The sequence below is a fragment of the Hydra vulgaris genome, chromosome 14 (assembly GCF_038396675.1).
Source record: "Hydra vulgaris chromosome 14, alternate assembly HydraT2T_AEP".
Taxonomy (NCBI): Eukaryota; Metazoa; Cnidaria; class Hydrozoa; order Anthoathecata; family Hydridae; genus Hydra; species Hydra vulgaris.
In genome coordinates, this window is record NC_088933.1 from 29,517,501 (window position 1) to 29,534,989 (window position 17,489).

At 28.1% G+C, this 17,489-nt stretch overlaps 1 protein-coding gene across 1 annotated transcript in view; it reads left to right on the forward strand.

Moving 5' to 3' along the window:
* The window catches only part of LOC100205630 (ATP-binding cassette sub-family D member 2), a 50,854-nt gene that overhangs the window by 29,784 nt on the left and 3,581 nt on the right, over positions 1-17,489 (forward strand). The window contains exons 5-7 of the mRNA XM_065818226.1: positions 6,824-6,969; positions 15,345-15,490; positions 15,618-15,702. Of these exons, the coding sequence (XP_065674298.1) occupies positions 6,824-6,969; positions 15,345-15,490; positions 15,618-15,702 (377 nt within the window). The remainder of the gene's footprint in view (positions 1-6,823; positions 6,970-15,344; positions 15,491-15,617; positions 15,703-17,489) is intronic.

A 17,489-nucleotide genomic window follows, 5' to 3' on the forward strand; every position in this document is an offset into this window, starting at 1 on the left:
TTATAATTACTCTGATAAAAATGATAATTACTTTAGATATTTTAAATTACCTTTAAAAATGGTATCTTCAATTACCTATTAATATAAAAAAATGTTTTTAACTTAGTTTAAAGTATGTTCAACGTAACATTTACCTCCACAAATGTTAGTTTTAAAATATTAAGTATAACATTAATATACAAAGATTTTTTGTAACTTTCTTAAGATAAATAAAAATGTAAATAAACAGTTTTAAATTTTTTTTTTTTTAAACATCTTCGCTTCCAACAAGGCTGCAAGCAGCCACTAATTAAAGATGGAAGTTACTAAAAGAGAAAAGATGAAGATTGTAGAGCAAGATAACGATTGACAGACGACTTAAAGGATTGCAAATTATATGAGTCAGGAAAGCAAGATGAAGGAAGCAAATTCCAAAGAGCTGATGTTCGAGGAAAAAAACTAGACAAATAAGCGTTTTTAGAGCACTTAGGAACAGTCACAGAAAAAGGATGACACTTAATTGAATGACGAGTAACACGAGAATGAATTATAGTAGATGGCACAAGAGACGCTAGCTCTTTAGAGCAGTGCCCATTATAGTATTTGTAGAAAAAAGAAAGAGAAGCAACATTACAACGATGTGATAATGGTTGAAGGTTGGCTGCAAGAGCAGGTCCAACTATGTTTATAACGCGTTTTTGCACCTTGTCTAAAAGAGAAAGGACATTATTAGAGGATCCGCCCCAGATATGGCAACAATATTCCATACAAGGCCAGATTTGAGATTTATAGAGATAGAGAATAGAATTCGAAGCTCGATAAAGAGACGCAACCTTAGCAGATGCTAATTTTGCAACTGATTTGATATATGGTTTCCAAGAAAGATTGGAAGTAAGAGTTAATCCTAGAAGATGAAAAGTAGATGACTCATCGAGTACATCACCGTTCATAAATATAGGAAAATCTAAATTATTGCGATAACGATTGGCTGAAAAAAAATTGAGTTTTATCTGTATTGAAGTTCACCAGCCACTGTGAGCCCCATGCTGTAGCAGTAGTGAGATCCTTTTCAAGCTCAAATGCCCCCTCCAAGCAATCAGAGAGTGTTGGTTTCTTATCACGACAAGAATAAATGGTAGAATCATCAGCAAGCAATGCCACCTTAGATGTAAGAATATCTGGAAGATCGTTGATGTAAATTAAAAAGAGTATAGGGCCAAGGATAGAACCTTGAGGAACCCCTGAAGTTACAGAATAAGAAGAAGAGTGTTGTCCATCGAGGACAACTTTTACGCTACGATTGGAAAGGAAGGATTCAATGATCTTAAAGATGTTGCCGGATACACCATAAGAAGAAAGCTTATGGAGAAGACCAGCATGCCAAACTTTATCAAAAGCTTTTGAAATGTCAAGAGCGATGGCCTTAACCTTTATCTAATGCACGATAAAACCTGTCAGTTATTACTGTTAACAAATCAGCTGTAGAACGAAAAGATCGAAATCCATATTGATGGTCAGAAAGTGATTAGATTCAAGATGAGAAATTAAGTGTTTGTTAATTAAAGATTCAAAAACCTTGCTTATGATAGGAAGAAGACTTATGGGACGGTAATTAGACGAATCAGATCGCTCTCCAGAATTTTTGAAAATAGGAATAACAGATGCCGCTTTCCAGCAGGCTGGAAAGCAAGACTCTGATAAGCACTTGTTGAATAGTTTTGAGAGTATAGACGACAGCTCCGGAGAACACTTCTGCAAGACAATAACAGGTTTGTTGTCCGGGCCACAAGCTGTAGAAGAGTCTAGGCAGGAAATCACTTTAGATACAGATGCTGGAGTGATATGAGTGTCAAGCAATGGATCAACCTGTTTGTGATATGAATGTCAAGCAATGGATCAACCTGTTTGTTGGCAATATCAGGTAGAAAGCAACTAGTGGAATCAAGAGATGATATTGATGAAAAGTTTTTAGCAAACAATTCAGCTTTGTCTTTAGGTGAGGTGACAAAGTCTGAACCATTCAAGAGAGGTGGAATTATAGATTTGCCCTTATTATTGATATTATTAAAGATTCTCCAGAAGTCACGAGAGCCTAATTTTTGAGATGAGATACGAGATTTCATGACCTGAGAATAGCAGGTTTTGGCGTTAGACAAAACCTTTTTACAATTGTTTCTTGCAGTAATAAACAGACGCCTGTTTTCTGGAGAATTGTTTTGCTGATAAATATGGAGGTAATGGTTTGGATTGGCAATCGCAGCAGCACAGTGTGAAAAAAACCATGAAGGAGAGTGAGGCTTGACCTGGAATCGTTGAGAGGGAATAAAAGATTCCATGCCCGCCTGAATCCACGAAGTTATGTAAGAAGCACATTTGTCGACAGGAAGATGAAAGATTTCTACCCAAGTGCCATCACGAAAAAAATCACGGAAAGAATCCCAGTCAGCTTTACTGTAGTTGTAAGAGGTTCGATAATAGGGGGACTCAGGTGATGAAGAAGAATGAGATATTAATTTTAGAGAGATCAAACTGTGATCAGAAGCACCTAAGGGTAAATGTGGAGAAACTGAGCACTGACTAGGATCAGAAACAAGACATAAGTTGAGTAGAGAAGGTAAATTATTCGGGTTGTCTGGAAAGCGAGTTGGACAGTTGACTATTTGAGTTAGAGATTGAGAAAGGCAAAAGTTGTGGGCTTTAATGCCTGCCAAATCACTGAAACTAAAGCCAAGCCATTCAGAGTGGTGAGCATTAAAGTCACCAACAACAACTATATTAGCTGATGGATAAAGAGAGAGGGCTTGGTCAATATGATCAGAAATAACGTCAAAAAGTGTGCAGTCTTAAGATGAAAGAGAGCGATATAGAACAAAGAGAAAGGCAATAGAGTGAAGTGGTGCTAAACGAAAGCACATAAAAGAATAGTCTGTGGATTCAAACCTAGTTTTGCGACAAATGGGTGGATTCTTACGAATGTAAATGCCCGGGCCGAGCATGTGACTGTTGGGGTCTTTACGAATTAGAGGAAGATAACCATCAACACTAAGATCACAAGATGAGACAGCTGAACTCAAATTAGTCTCACAAAGAGCAAGTAGGTCTGGTGAACTTTGCAAGAGATAAGACTCAACAGAAGAAAAGTTACTTCGAAGACTATGAATATTAGTGAATGATGGGTTTAGAGAACTTGGTGATAATGATGGTTTTTTGTGTTTTATAGTTTTTGGTACTTTATTCATTTTTAATTTAGATTGAAGAACTTGACTCAAAGCATAGATAGTACTCAGAACACTGTTTAATAGCCCAAGCAGTTGCCTCATTACTACTAATAAACCCTAAGCCGTAACAAAGGGCTCCAAATGTGTCCTCCGCAATGCACACCAAAAGAACAAACAGGGACACCATCCATGCGCAACATGGCACTGTTAATACTTTGATATTTTTCAGCTGTTGATGGAATCAGCCTCTCTGAGAGCTACCACAGAGTTCAGGAAACCTGACTACCAGCTGGCCTCAGAACCATAAAACTGAGTTTTAGAGCTGTACCCTCATTAGGAGATAATAGAATGAGTTGCCTAGTCATAAAAGCAGAGACACAAGCAAAACCCATGCATAGAGTCAAGAAGATCCAGCATTTAACATCCTAAACTGGAAACAATGTATTAAAAATACATATGCGCCAGCCTAATAGATGAAGAAGGGGTGCGAGGCTGGTCAACAGATAGAATCTGTTTACCCCTTAAGTCTTTGCCTAGGAGGCCTTCTACAAGACAGTAGCCGGGTGCATTTAACATCTGCCCAAGATGAGTATTTTTATCGAGACACCATCTCTAGCCTTTACTCAACCAAGAGCCCCAAGCAGGGGGTGTTTTAAATCGGAGTTGGGAACTCCTAGCTTTTGCCTAAAAAGGCGTATCCTACAAGGCAGCAGGACATGAAGCAGATTGTACTGGGTTACATGTTACCAGTAGCAGGATAACCTGATCTGACATTAAGATTAAATAAAATAATAAGACATTAAATAATAATAATAAATTAAATAATAAGAATAAATTAAAAAAGATTTATAATTTATACATTAAATAATTTACATTAAATTTACATTAAACAATAAGAATACATTAAATAATGAAATAATTAGACATTAAATAATAAGAATAATAATAAATTAAAAATGATTTAAAAATTAAGTAACAATCACGCAGATAAAAAGTAAAAAATTCCTTTAACATTTGAATAAATGACCTTGCAAATGTTTTTTGAATAAATGACCTTGCAATTGTTTTTTGAATGAATAACCTATGGAAATGACTGCATTTCCTTAATCAACTTATATAAATGTAATTTTTTATATAATTAAATAAATAAAATAAATATTGTTAGTTAAATATAATTATAGTCTATATAACTTGTCTGACTAATCATTTTTATCCTTTGATAAAAGCAAAATATTATGCTTTTATCAAAATCATTTTGATAAAATGCAAAATAAGAAATTTTATTTGCTTTTTATAAGTTTAAATTAAATTTTTTTAATTACTGAATATTTATGAATTATTGTGATGAAAATTTGTCTCTCGAATAATGAATATGATTTAAAAAGTTGTTTAAGAACATTTATTTTTATCATTTCAAAATTCTGTTTTTAATTTGTTTAAATTTTAAGTTATATCAAATTTCATTATATCAGATTCTATCAGCTTTTGAGAGTAGTCTTATAAATGCATTTGCTAAAGTAGAGATGCAAAAAAACGTGTTTTTTTGCTATTGTGTTTTTTTCACCCAAAAAAACGTGTTTTTTTGGTTTTTTGGGGTTTTTTTTGGAGTTTTTTTGGTTTTTACAGATCCTTTTAGTGTTTTTTTTTACTTACTTTTAACTTTTTTTAAATGTTTCCAACTTATCTAAAATGTTTCTATTTAGTTTTGTTTGAGTATTTTAGATTCTATATTAGATAATATTAAAACTAATTTATTAAAGCATAAACAGAGTTCACAAAAGAGTTAAATTAATGATTTTTTTATTGTTAAAATGGTTAACAAACAATTTGTTCTTTTCAAAATTTGAATTTAAGTTTTTTTAATCTAAAACAAGATTCTTGGTCAAGTGACTCAAGTTCTTGTTCAGGTGACTCTTCATCCAAAACATTTATTGATTCGTGAGATTAATCTGAAGTATTTATTAGTTCTTTAGGCAGAATTGGTTATTGTGTTGCACAGATATCCATTGCTTCAAGTTTGAAATTTTGCGATACAAACACTAATTTTGCTCTTTCATTTGTTAATCTGTTTCTTTTGGCACTGTGAATATTTGCATAACTGCTAAAACTTCTTTTGCAAGCAGCACTTGTAGCAGAAAGCTGAAGAAATGAGATTGGGACATGACTGTGTCATCATTTAAAAATTTTCTTTTCGACATAACATCATTGCAAAAAGAACATTGAACTCTTTCTGCTTTGCTCACCTGGCTTGCTGGCTTAAATAAAATGCTTACAGATGTTTTCTTTCTACCCCCAGTGAGGCCACAGACTACTCTATTATTACTACTCATTAGTATGTTCTAATCAAACAACTAAATGATGTGACTATTTTGATTAGAAAACTGTTTAATTAATGCTTACAATACCTTATAATGGCTATAAAATAATTTCATAATTCATTATTAAAAAACTACTAATACTAATTGTACCACTGAAAATTTACTTTGCTAAAAATTATGATAAACTGGTACATTAAGTATTTTCAAAACAACAATATATCATCACAACATATCACACATATTAACATAAAGGTATAAAATTAAAAAATAAAAATACTACAACACACTTATGCAATATTATTTATAACATGATTGAAAATACTATTTCCGCTTTCTGAAATTAAATGTTGACAAATTTAATTTATTTGCAATTGCAGAAATAAAACTAAAAAACAAAAAGCATAAAATAAAATAGCAAAATTAAAAAAAAAAATTAAAACTATGCACAACTTATACAATACATATAAATTCTGCATTGCAGTGTTACTTCATTTATAAATTAAAAACTTCATTTATAAATTATAAAGTTCTCATTCATTCTACAAATTACAATAATTAGTTTTCATTCATTCTTTTGAAAAATTTGCTTTTAGCGTTAAGGAAAAATAGTTTTGAACTCAAAAAACGTATCTACATAAAAAACAAACAAAAAAAGACCCTTTACTTATAATGTTGTTGTATTTTATAAAAAAAATGTTTCTTTAAATAATTTTTTAAATTTTATTTTAGCTTAATATAAGTAAGTTATTGAAGAAAAATTATTAAAGTTATTTGATGAGCATTTGAAGAACTTGTAAAACAAGACAGATAAATTGTATGTTAAATAGGAGAATGACAAAGTCTTTTAATAAATATGTCCTAAAAATACACTGTTGAGGTGATATTTATTTAAATGTTAAAGTTCAAGGTGTTAAAGTAGTTAGTTAAAAAAATACACACACAAAAAAAAAAAGGAGGGGGGGGGATCTGCTACTTGAAGAACTTTAGGCAATTCTAATAAAATCATATGTTAAATAAAACAATGAAAACTCTCCTTTAATAAATAACACCTAAAAACAAATTTTTAAAATTGTTTCAGTGTTTAAAATAAGAAATAGAGTAATTTAAAAAAACAACCAAAAAAACCAAAAAACGAAGCAGTTTGTTTTTTTTGGCAAAAAAACGGGTTTTTTTGCAAAAAAACAAGAACCAAAAAAACGACTCACATCTCTATGCTAAAGCATTGTAATACTATTTTTCTTTTTCATTATAATATTATTTTAATTAATTTTTTATTTTTATACAATTTTTCAAATTTTATTTTTTAAGATTGTTCAAGGTATGCATTTCCTAATCACCGGTCCTAATGGCTGTGGTAAAAGTTCGTTATTTCGCATCTTGAGTGCTTTGTGGCCAGTTTTTGGAGGAAGTTTATGCGTGCCTCCTGTGGAAGAGATGTTTTACATTCCACAACGGTATGTAATAGTAAAAACATTAATTTTAAATCTATGGGCTAGATTTTGTCTGCTCATCTTTGTTTGGTTTTATTTGTTACAAACTACAGTTAATGATGATTTTAGTCTTTTAATAAGTACTTAAACTCTGCCATTACAAGCAAAATACTTATTATAATAATAATTATATTGTTAATTATAAGTATAATTAACAACAATAGATTTTTTAGATTACTAGACTTTTTTTACTTTACTAGGCTGATTTTTTTGCTTTGTTAGGCTGGCTCATGAAAAATCAATAAAAGTGTCATTAATAAGAACAAGTCTAGTATTTCTCATACACAGGTCTAAATCTATTACATATACAAAGAATATAGCAAAATTATTTGCAAAAAACTCTTTTGAAAAAAATACTTCTTTTGTACCTAAAGACCAAACTCTTTCCGTTATTCCAAAGAACAAGATTACCCAATTGTTAGACATTCTATTTACTTCAACCTCCATTGGTTTTAGTTATTTCTTACTTTTCACAGCTTTAGGTCCTGACAACAATAGTCTTACAAAAGTGTTATCAGTTACAATAAGTTACAAAAAGTTTTCTCTAGAACTCTCTTTGTTACTCTCTGAACAACTTAACAAGTGGAAAATGGCATCTGTGGTTCCAATTTTTAAAAAAAATCTGTATATTGATCTGACCCCCTGTAACTGTCATGCAGAAAGTCTTCTTACTTAGTAGCGAGGTCTTTAAGTTTTTATGTTACTTCTTTTTACTAGTAGTAAGGTCTTCGAGGCCCTGTTTGAGTTTTCAAGTTACAAACTAATATCTAATAACAACTGGAAAACACTATTTCATTTCCAATAACTTCTGGCATACTGCAAGGTTCCATCCTTAGTCCTGTGTTGTTCCTCATTGTTCCTTAGCTAAAAAATTTATAAACTGGTCATGAAAGGTCTGGTGCATAACTCCTACATATCCTTTATTTGTTTTTAATAAGTTACTGAAAATTGTAGAAAATAATGACCTTAACCTCATTAGAGATCTTTATTTACCATTTTCTCTTGCATTTCTTGAGTGTTATATGTGCACATATAATATAACAAGCATAACAAACAGGATATGTTAAAAGTTGGCTTAGATAAATATTTTGGCTCCTATAATATTGAAGCTTCAGTTTCATTGTCTATTTGTTGCTTTTTTAACTTTAAGGTTTGAAACTTAAAGTTAAAAAAGCAACAAATTTTGTTTTGCTTTCGTTCTGTTTTTTTACTGAAACATCTTTATTTTATTTTATATGGCAGCAAAATTTAATTACAAAAAAAAAAAAAAAAATTCTGTTAGTGTTATCCAGGTCATATTTTTAGAATGCGAAAAATATGAAGCGGAAAATATTTGTAATAAACTTTGCCTTGCTTTTGACATAATTTTGCATTGAGCTAATTAGTTTGTTTGAAACTTTCTTCAATCATTGTATAGGTAATGACTTGAGAAGTTAAAAAATATGTATCTTAAAAAGTATTTAAGCTTATGTTTACAGGGGACTTTTTGAAGAATCCATAAAAACAGAAAGTCTTAAATTTATATATATTTAAAACAAATTTATTTAAATATATCAATGATATAAAGTTAAATATGTGAAAAACAAGGTATATGTATTTTTGTAATAAGTTTAAAAAACAAAAAAACTCAACACTTATCAACATTTGTCAATCTAAATAAACAATTAATGTTGAAGACATCACAATTTCTGTTATGAAGGTGCTTTTCGAAATTAGTTATAACAGCCAACATCTACAGAACGGATGAACCAAGCACAGCTTATTATTAAAAAAAACCATATTATAATAACTTTTTTATAAAATGTTTATAAAACTTATTACAATGCTTGAACATGAATTAAAATAATACCATGGTTAAATTGGCAAAAATTATAAAGAAATAAGATTAAGCATAAGATATTAGTAGGTTCACAATACATTACACTAAATATTACCAGAAATATGTGTTTTCTAAATGATTATGAGAGGCTAGACAACAGAACCTAGTTAATCAGCAGTAAAACCTCCTGGGACTAAATGCTGTCACATCTCTACTTAATAAACCGCTTGGCTGGTATAGTTGGCAATCTTGCTTTACACCATTTAACATTTTTTATAAAATAGAATTTTAGTTATAAAAAGTAGCTGGCTAGCATAACAGTGTAGCTCTAAAAACATTGCAAGCCACTTGCTTGGCTAGTTTAAAAGCCTTGCTCTACACACATAACAAGTCACAACAGTTGCTTGGCTAATTTCACAGCCTAGCTCTAGTTCTACATGATTGGTTATGGATTATAACATTACACCTTAAATAAACTTTAATTTTTTTTGTAAAAAATGGTATGTTCAATGGTAAAACAATAATCATTAATAAGTTAGGTGTATTTGAAAGTAAAACATAGTTTGTATATCATTTATTGAATTATTCAAAAGTTATGTCATTTCATAAATCTAACTTTTGGAATTTTATATTTAATATTTGGAATAATGTTAGTACTTTAATTATTTATTTAATTTAAAACTAATAATTTGGAATAATATTAGTAATATTAGTAAAAATCATGCAATTTAAAAATTTGTAAGAGTTTCAAGTTTTGATTAAATAATGCATTAAAAAATTGGTCAAATTAATAAAAAATATATTCAAATTAATAAAATTAATTTCAAATTAATAAAGTTCAAATTAATAAAAAATAGAAAGTATAAATGATAAATAAAAAGCACAATTAGAAATTAAAGTTATCAAAAAATCAACTTGTGCTTGCAAACTATGAATTTTCGAAATGAAAAATCCATTGACAATAATTTCAGAACATTAGAAAATATAACATTATTTGTACAACATTTTTCAACTATGAAAATCAAGTTTTAAAGTTTAATTTATAAAGATTTTCTCCCAATGTTCAACTAATTTTTAAATATTTTTAAAAGTCGTATCATTCTTGAGACTAGATTTATTAGACATACTCCATTAGTTGTTGAATATTTATTGATAATAAACAAAAAATAAACAAAATGTGGACTCACGGCCTTATGGTTCTCGGCTGACGAACTGTTAAAACCTTGGCATCAATAAAGTTATTGAAGAGCACAAATTTTCATTCAAGTACCATTGCAAATTTTAATAAATTTCTAAATAACATAATTACACAACCAATTTTGAACAGGAAAGTTGTTTCTTTTATTAGGGTCGTACATATCAATTTAATCTGCGCTTAAAAATGCATTGATCTCCAGGTAAATGTTTGAGCACTTGTTATTGGTTGACAGCGGATCCAAGTTAGTGAGTGTTAAAATAACTCGTTTAGCATAATCATCTCATTCATCATCTTCAAATATCTCATTAACAATTAGGCTGTTTCTCTATTAATGTACTGATTTGGTGTTTCAATACACTCTTTAAAAGAATCTTCCTTTTTGGCAGGTATTATTCTGCTACTGTGTTTTTATAGCCATTGTAAAAACTCTCCTTACCCATCATGTTCTTTAATTTTTTATTTAATACAAACTTTGTTACTCTTGCCTATGTTGTGAACATTTTATACATGCTTCTACAACTTCAGCCCTCACCACCAAAAAAATAACTTCCCTATCAAACATATAATGGAAAGTTATTGTAAACAAACTATAAATTGCATTTAAGACATGTTTGGGTATAATGAATTTCCAGTCCTTGTGGCTGTAGCAGATTAAACACTCATACTGTTGGTTTCAGCTATCAAATAGTTATATTTAAATGTTTTCATACTAAAGGCCGGTCGATCCATAAAATCCTTTCAGGAATGTTGAATACATAGATACTACATAACCTACAGGCTACCTGCCGAATACATAGCTATTAAACAGAATGCTACTACATTACCTGCTATATAGATACCACATAGCTACTGCATAGGCATGTAGCCCTATATAAGATATAATATTCAATATTTTAAATCAATTTAATTAAAATGAATCGAGCTTTAGTAATAAACTTTGGTGATATAAAATCAAAATTTGTAAAATAAAAAAAACAATTTAGACAATCAAAATAATAATTTCAAATTAAATATATTACCTGATTTTCGTGATATCAAATCTAAAATTTAAAACAATTTCATTTGATGTCAGTTAACTTATAATTGTCACTAAGCGCATTAAATTAGAAATATAAAGCCAGTTACACAATAAAAGAAATTTTTTTAGCCAATTATATTTGTTATAACAATTGTAACTAAGCTTAATAATCAGTAACTAAGTGCATTAAAGATTAACTGGAGTATTAATATTTAGACGGTCTTCCTGATAAATTTACCACTATTGTGGCTCTATTTGCTTATGACACATTTATTTACTAAAGACTAGACAAAATTCAGAGTCCCAAAAAAGACACTTGATTTTTAGATTTGAAAGTCGAAAAATAATTATTTCTACTTGTTTTTGGTATTTAGAAGCTCCAAAAATGTCAAGAGACTTATGGATTATTTTTGGGAAGACTTTTAGGTTGGAGAAACAGTCTAATTTTGAGCCTGCAATCAGGGGTGTACTATCATGGTTGTTCGATGGCATTGGATGACTCCTTTAATCCAAGAACGACTGAAATTTTAAAAAAATGTGTCAGTAGTTTGGTAGGATGACCAGACAGTTTGTTACTTACAAAAGTGTGTTTATTAATAAAACTTTCTTTTGATCTATAAAGATTTTATTCCTTGCAATTATATAAAATAAAACTTTAAAAAACATTTAAAGAAGTATACACTTTTAATTTACACACGCGTTTAACAATGAAACGTTTAACAGTGCATTATATAATTTTACCAAAATTAATAAAATAAAGCCAACACGCAATTGAATATTTCAAAGTTTTTTTAAACATTGTTGTTGCATTTTAAAGCAAGCTTCTTCTCAATTTAAAATAAGTTTTAAAATTTCATTTTCTTTCATTTCCAAATGCTATTGTATCGTTTTTTTAACCTTATAGTCGCATTTTGAATCACATGAATGGGCAGTTAAATCATTAATAACACTGAATCTCTTGTTTTTCATTAGTAAAATAATTTTTAAGCTTTGTCAAATTAAATTAACAAAATAAAAAACATTATGCACATTTATGAGGCAATGGAAGTTTTTTTTTTCTAAAAAAAAAAAAAAGTTTAAGTATGATTAAAAATGTTCGAAACATTAAAAACATGTTTTAAAAAATGAACTAAATTAAATTTGATTGAAGATTGAGAATAATAGAATATTTTTCTATGTATAAAACATTTCTTTGAAGTTTTGGCTTTCAACATTTTTGCTTCACATAATGAAACCCATGTTAAGATTGACAAAAACAAATAATATGATACTGATATTAATAATATGATACTAAAAAAGTTTAAGTATGATTAAAAATGTTCGAAACATTAAAAACATGTTTTAAAAAATGAACTAAATTAAATTTGATTGAAGATTGAGAATAATAGAATATTTTTCTATGTATAAAACATTTCTTTGAAGTTTTGGCTTTCAACATTTTTGCTTCACATAATGAAACCCATGTTAAGATTGACAAAAACAAATAATATGATACTGATATTGACTACAACAAAAATTATAACACCTTTAATTTAATTAATAGATTACTTTACTTTTAAAGCTTCATATTAATTTACTTTTAAATGAATTGCTTCCTATTAGACATATTTTAGTAGTTTTAGATTTTGAAATTTTTTCATTATTATTCATTTTATGTGGTTATTTAAAAAAGGTTTTTAATCAATAGTTTTAAATTTTTTTTTTGATTTGGTTTATTATTGATATCATCAAGTGTGAGAGTTAAAATTAAAGAATGATCACAAGCTCAGCGCAATTTGACTTACCCAAGCAAAAAGGTAAAACATTTAAGTTGATAAAAAAAGCAACTGAAATGTGGAACCATCTGAATAAAATTAAAAAGCATTTGAATATGTGAAAAATCAGCTTAGATCCAGATCTAATGTCATTTTATGCTTAGATCCAGATCTAAACATAAAATGACATTAAGAATTGATCAACAAATTGTGAAGATAGTTATAAAAAACTGAAAAAGAGTCTTTTAGAAAATGAATTTGGAATACAAGTGAGTGCATGCATTATTAGATATTGATTGAAAGAGAGTGGATTTAAGGCAAGAGTTTCATGCAAGAAACTATTCCTTTCAAAGATCCATCAAGATCAAAGACTTGCATTTGCTAAAAAATATGTAAATATGTTAGTATCACTCTGGAAGTTTTGTGGACTGACAAGTCAAAGTTTATTCTTGTAAAGTCGCTGGAGCTTAAAAAGTATGGAGAAAAAAAGGTGAAGTATTCTTACTCAGTTGTATTCGAGGAACAGTAAAGTTTGTTGAAAGTAATGTTATGGTCTTGGGATTGACGGCTTGGAACGGAACAGGAAAGCTAGATTTTATTATTTATTAATTAAAAAAATTGTGATTAAGAAAACATTTTATCTTTCAATAAGACAACAATCCTAAGCATATGTAAGGAAAGCAAAAGAGTTTTTTTAACCAAAAGCAAATTGAGTTATTCGAATGGCTATCTGAATGTCTGGATCTTAATCCAATTGCATACCTAAGGGCCATTCTAAATCAAAAAAGTGGCACACACGTTTTTCAAAAAAGAAGAGGAGTTAAAGATCATGCTTTAAGAAATCCAGATGGATCCAGAGATACAGCAAAATAATTAATTGAGTCAATGCAAAATCGACTTGCAGAAGTCATAAAATCTAAAGGTGGTCTAACTCAATATTAAGTTAAAAAATTTAATAACTTGGATAAACAATTAGTATTTAAAATTTTGAGATCTTATTTAATGTTAAATAAATGCATAATTTGAATGCATTGTTAAGTTTTCAACAATTAAAGTTAATTATTGTAATTTGTTTTGCTTATTAATTATTATTTGCTTATTATTATTGATTAAATTTGCTTTCATAATAATCATATTTTTTATTATAAACTTATTTTTATAAATGTCAAAGTTTACTTTTTTTTTAAAAAAAAGTTTCGTTAATTATCTGTTATACTGTATTGTTTTTAAAAATTTATTTCAAGAACATATGATAAAATATAATCTAATAATAATCGGAGTCCAGAGTCGGGAGTCCAGGAGTCCCTATTTTTATACGGTGTTCGAAGTCTTGCCTGTCATAAACATTGTTAGTATTCTGGGACTTTAGAATTTTTTAAGTTTTATATCAGCACATAAATGTTTATTAATTTAAAAACATAAACATATTGAGTTATGCTGTGTATGACAGGCCTTCCAGCATATAATTTATTCAAAAATGTGCTGTGTGTTTTTGGCATACATTGCCTATAGCATACATTGCTTTTAAAGAATATGAGGCAAATCACAGCTTATGCAGTGTATAAAACCTTTGGTGTACAATGATAGCTAGATGCCAAGTTATGCTTAGGCACAAATATTTACACACTCAAACTTGTGTTAATACCAAAGTAAAAGAAAATATTTTTTTAACTTGTTTTCCTAATTATATTGTTTAAGTTAACAGATATGGTTTTACTGATAATAAAAAAAGTATGAAAGTCATATTTTTAAGTTATTTTCTTAGCTATTTCAGCTAATTATTATTTTAGCTATTATCATCTTAGATTACAGATTATTATTTAGATTTATTTAGATTATAAATTATAGCATCTATTAGATTATAGCATTATTTTAGCTTTTATAGTCTTTTTAAACAAGTATCAATTTACTATAAATGTGTCTGAGCATGTTGTTAGAATAATACTCAGAATATTTTTTCGAATTGTTATAAAATATTTTATAATAAATAAAAATGCATTACAACATTTTTGTTTAAATAAACGTTTTATTTATAATTTATTATAATAGCGCTTTTAATAACTGTTTTTTGTTGGTTTTAATATAAAATTTGCTAGGTTTACGGAAAAGTGCACTCATAAAATGTGTACATTCTTATTAATAATATTGAATTGAAAAAAGGAACACTTGAAGATTTTTTATTTATAAATGAAATTAGTTTAAGGTATGTTGTTAGGTAGGTTTGGGACAGAATATTATATACTTGTTGTAAGTGTGAAATAGTGGGCATAAGTGTAGTGTAGTAGGTGTATGTGTGATATAGTGGGTGTATGTGTAATTTATTGGGTGTAAGTTTGATATAATGGGTGTATATAAAATAAGTTTATGTTCAAATTATTAGAACAATTTTTTAATTATTAAAATCATAAGTTTTAGTTTTACTTCTCATTAACAGTAATTATATATTGAACATTACTAAAAATATAAGATATGTTATACATAATATATTTTTATAAATATGTAATATATTTTTGTAAATCCTGTTATTGATAATAATTCCATTATTTTTAGTCCTTATATGACTCTTGGAACACTCCGTGATCAGGTTATATATCCAGACAGTGTATCTGATATGAAGGCAAAAGGCTGGACTGATGATGATTTGGAAAGCATTCTTGACGAAGTATTTTTAAAATATGTTGTTACAAGAGAAAATGGTAAGTAAATATTTAAATGTAAAATTGTTTATTCGATAATTCTTTATTTAATTATAATTACAATCTGTTACTTTTAACATTTTATACTGTTGGCTGAGTTGTTTTAACCAAAGTTTATTTAATTAAGGTTGGGATAGCATCAGTGATTGGATTGATGTTCTTTCTGGTGGAGAAAAACAAAGAATGGGAATGGCTAGAATGTTTTACCATCGGTCGAGAGATTTTTCTTTTTAATGTTGTTGTAATAATATTTGTATTTTTTCATTTGGTTTTGAAAATGTCTTTTGTTAAATATGTAAAATTGAAAAAAACAAAAAGAAATAAAACAGTTTCTCCCCCTCCTAATCTGGCTTTGGATAAGTAATGCTTCCCAAATTCCTTTAATTTGGGAAATATCTTAAATATTCTTGTTAAATATCATTTCATACAACTTACAAATCTAAAAATGTCTTTTTTTTTAATGTATTCCTATTCTTTTATATAGTTTTATATAGTATAGTTAATTTCTGATAACTCGAACATCCAATGGACCAAGAAAAATGGTTTGATTTTTTTTTGTCAGTTCACCTCCTCAAGGCCGAGAAGGCCGCTACAGATAGAGGGGGTCCAAAATTCAATATTTTTTATTTAACCAATTATTCTTAATTGATTTTTTTAGAAATTTTCAATAAACAATTAAGTTTTTGCTATTTTTTTTGTGGTTGACCTTCTACTTCAATTTTTAGCATTTTAAAACTATTAAAAAACTTAAAAACTAGATATCTTTACAGCGTATTTTTTGCCTGCAAAGTTACGAAAGTTTACGAATTTTAAATTTTGATTGGATAACTTTGAATTAAATGAATGAAAGTTGACATTAAGTCTTACTGCTCATTGCAATCAGCTTCAGAAATACTATCAATTACAAAAATTCCTCACGGTAATATCTTAAATATCTAAACCATTGTGAAATCAAGATTTAGGTAATTTAGAAATATTTTGGGAAATGTGTCTCATTGTTAAAAAATTTAAAAATATAAAATACAGTTGGAACCAGTGACAGAAAAAACTGAGGCAGAGCAGGTTAGCAACAAAAGAACTGTAAGCTCTATATAAGGCTTCCAAGAGATTTTAGCTTGTTTAAAATTACAAGGTAGCCCATTTACTTGTGAATCAGGTGTCAATAAATATATTGAAAAACAGAAAGATATGTCAAAAAACGATTGATAAATGGGATTTTAGTAATAATCAAAAAGTAGTAAGTCATTGCAGCAAAGACCCACTTTATTTAAAATTGTAATTATTGACAAAAATACAAAAAAACGTTGTCATATGTCTTGAGAAGAATAAAAAAAAAGCTTACAAATTAAACTTAACTTGGAAAGTCCTCACAACAATCCACAATCACCTGCGAAGACTTTTTTTTTAGTTATTTTACCCATGGTTAACCTTAATTAGTGATACTACATTAATTAAGTTTAGATACATATTTAAACTTTACTAATGTAATGATATAATGAGTGAATGATAAATAATGTAAGAAAATAATTCAAATCAAGTTCTCATATTATCTCAATAAGCTATATTGTAACATAACTATCTTAACATTCTTTCTAGACTTATTGAGGGGTTGCTATTAATTGCATGATACAGCAAAAAGTTTTACTTTAGTTTTTTTAGCCTTCCACAAAAATAATTTTCGGCTAAATAAGACATAAGCAACATAAGTTAATTTTAAACAAACAAACAAAAAAATGAGTTAAAAATTAGTAAAATTCTAACAAGTTTTTAAACATTTTTTCATAAATTTAAATTTCAAATTCATGATTATTTGAATAAGAAAGTATTAGAAGACTAAAATTCTCTTATTCAAATAAATTACTTTTTAAAATGAATTCCTGAAAACAACTTGTGTATTTAGAAAATGTTTAATTTTGATATAAATACAATAAAAATCTTGCAATAAATAAAATAAAAATTAGAAAAAAATTATATTGCATTTTCCATATTCTATTTGAAA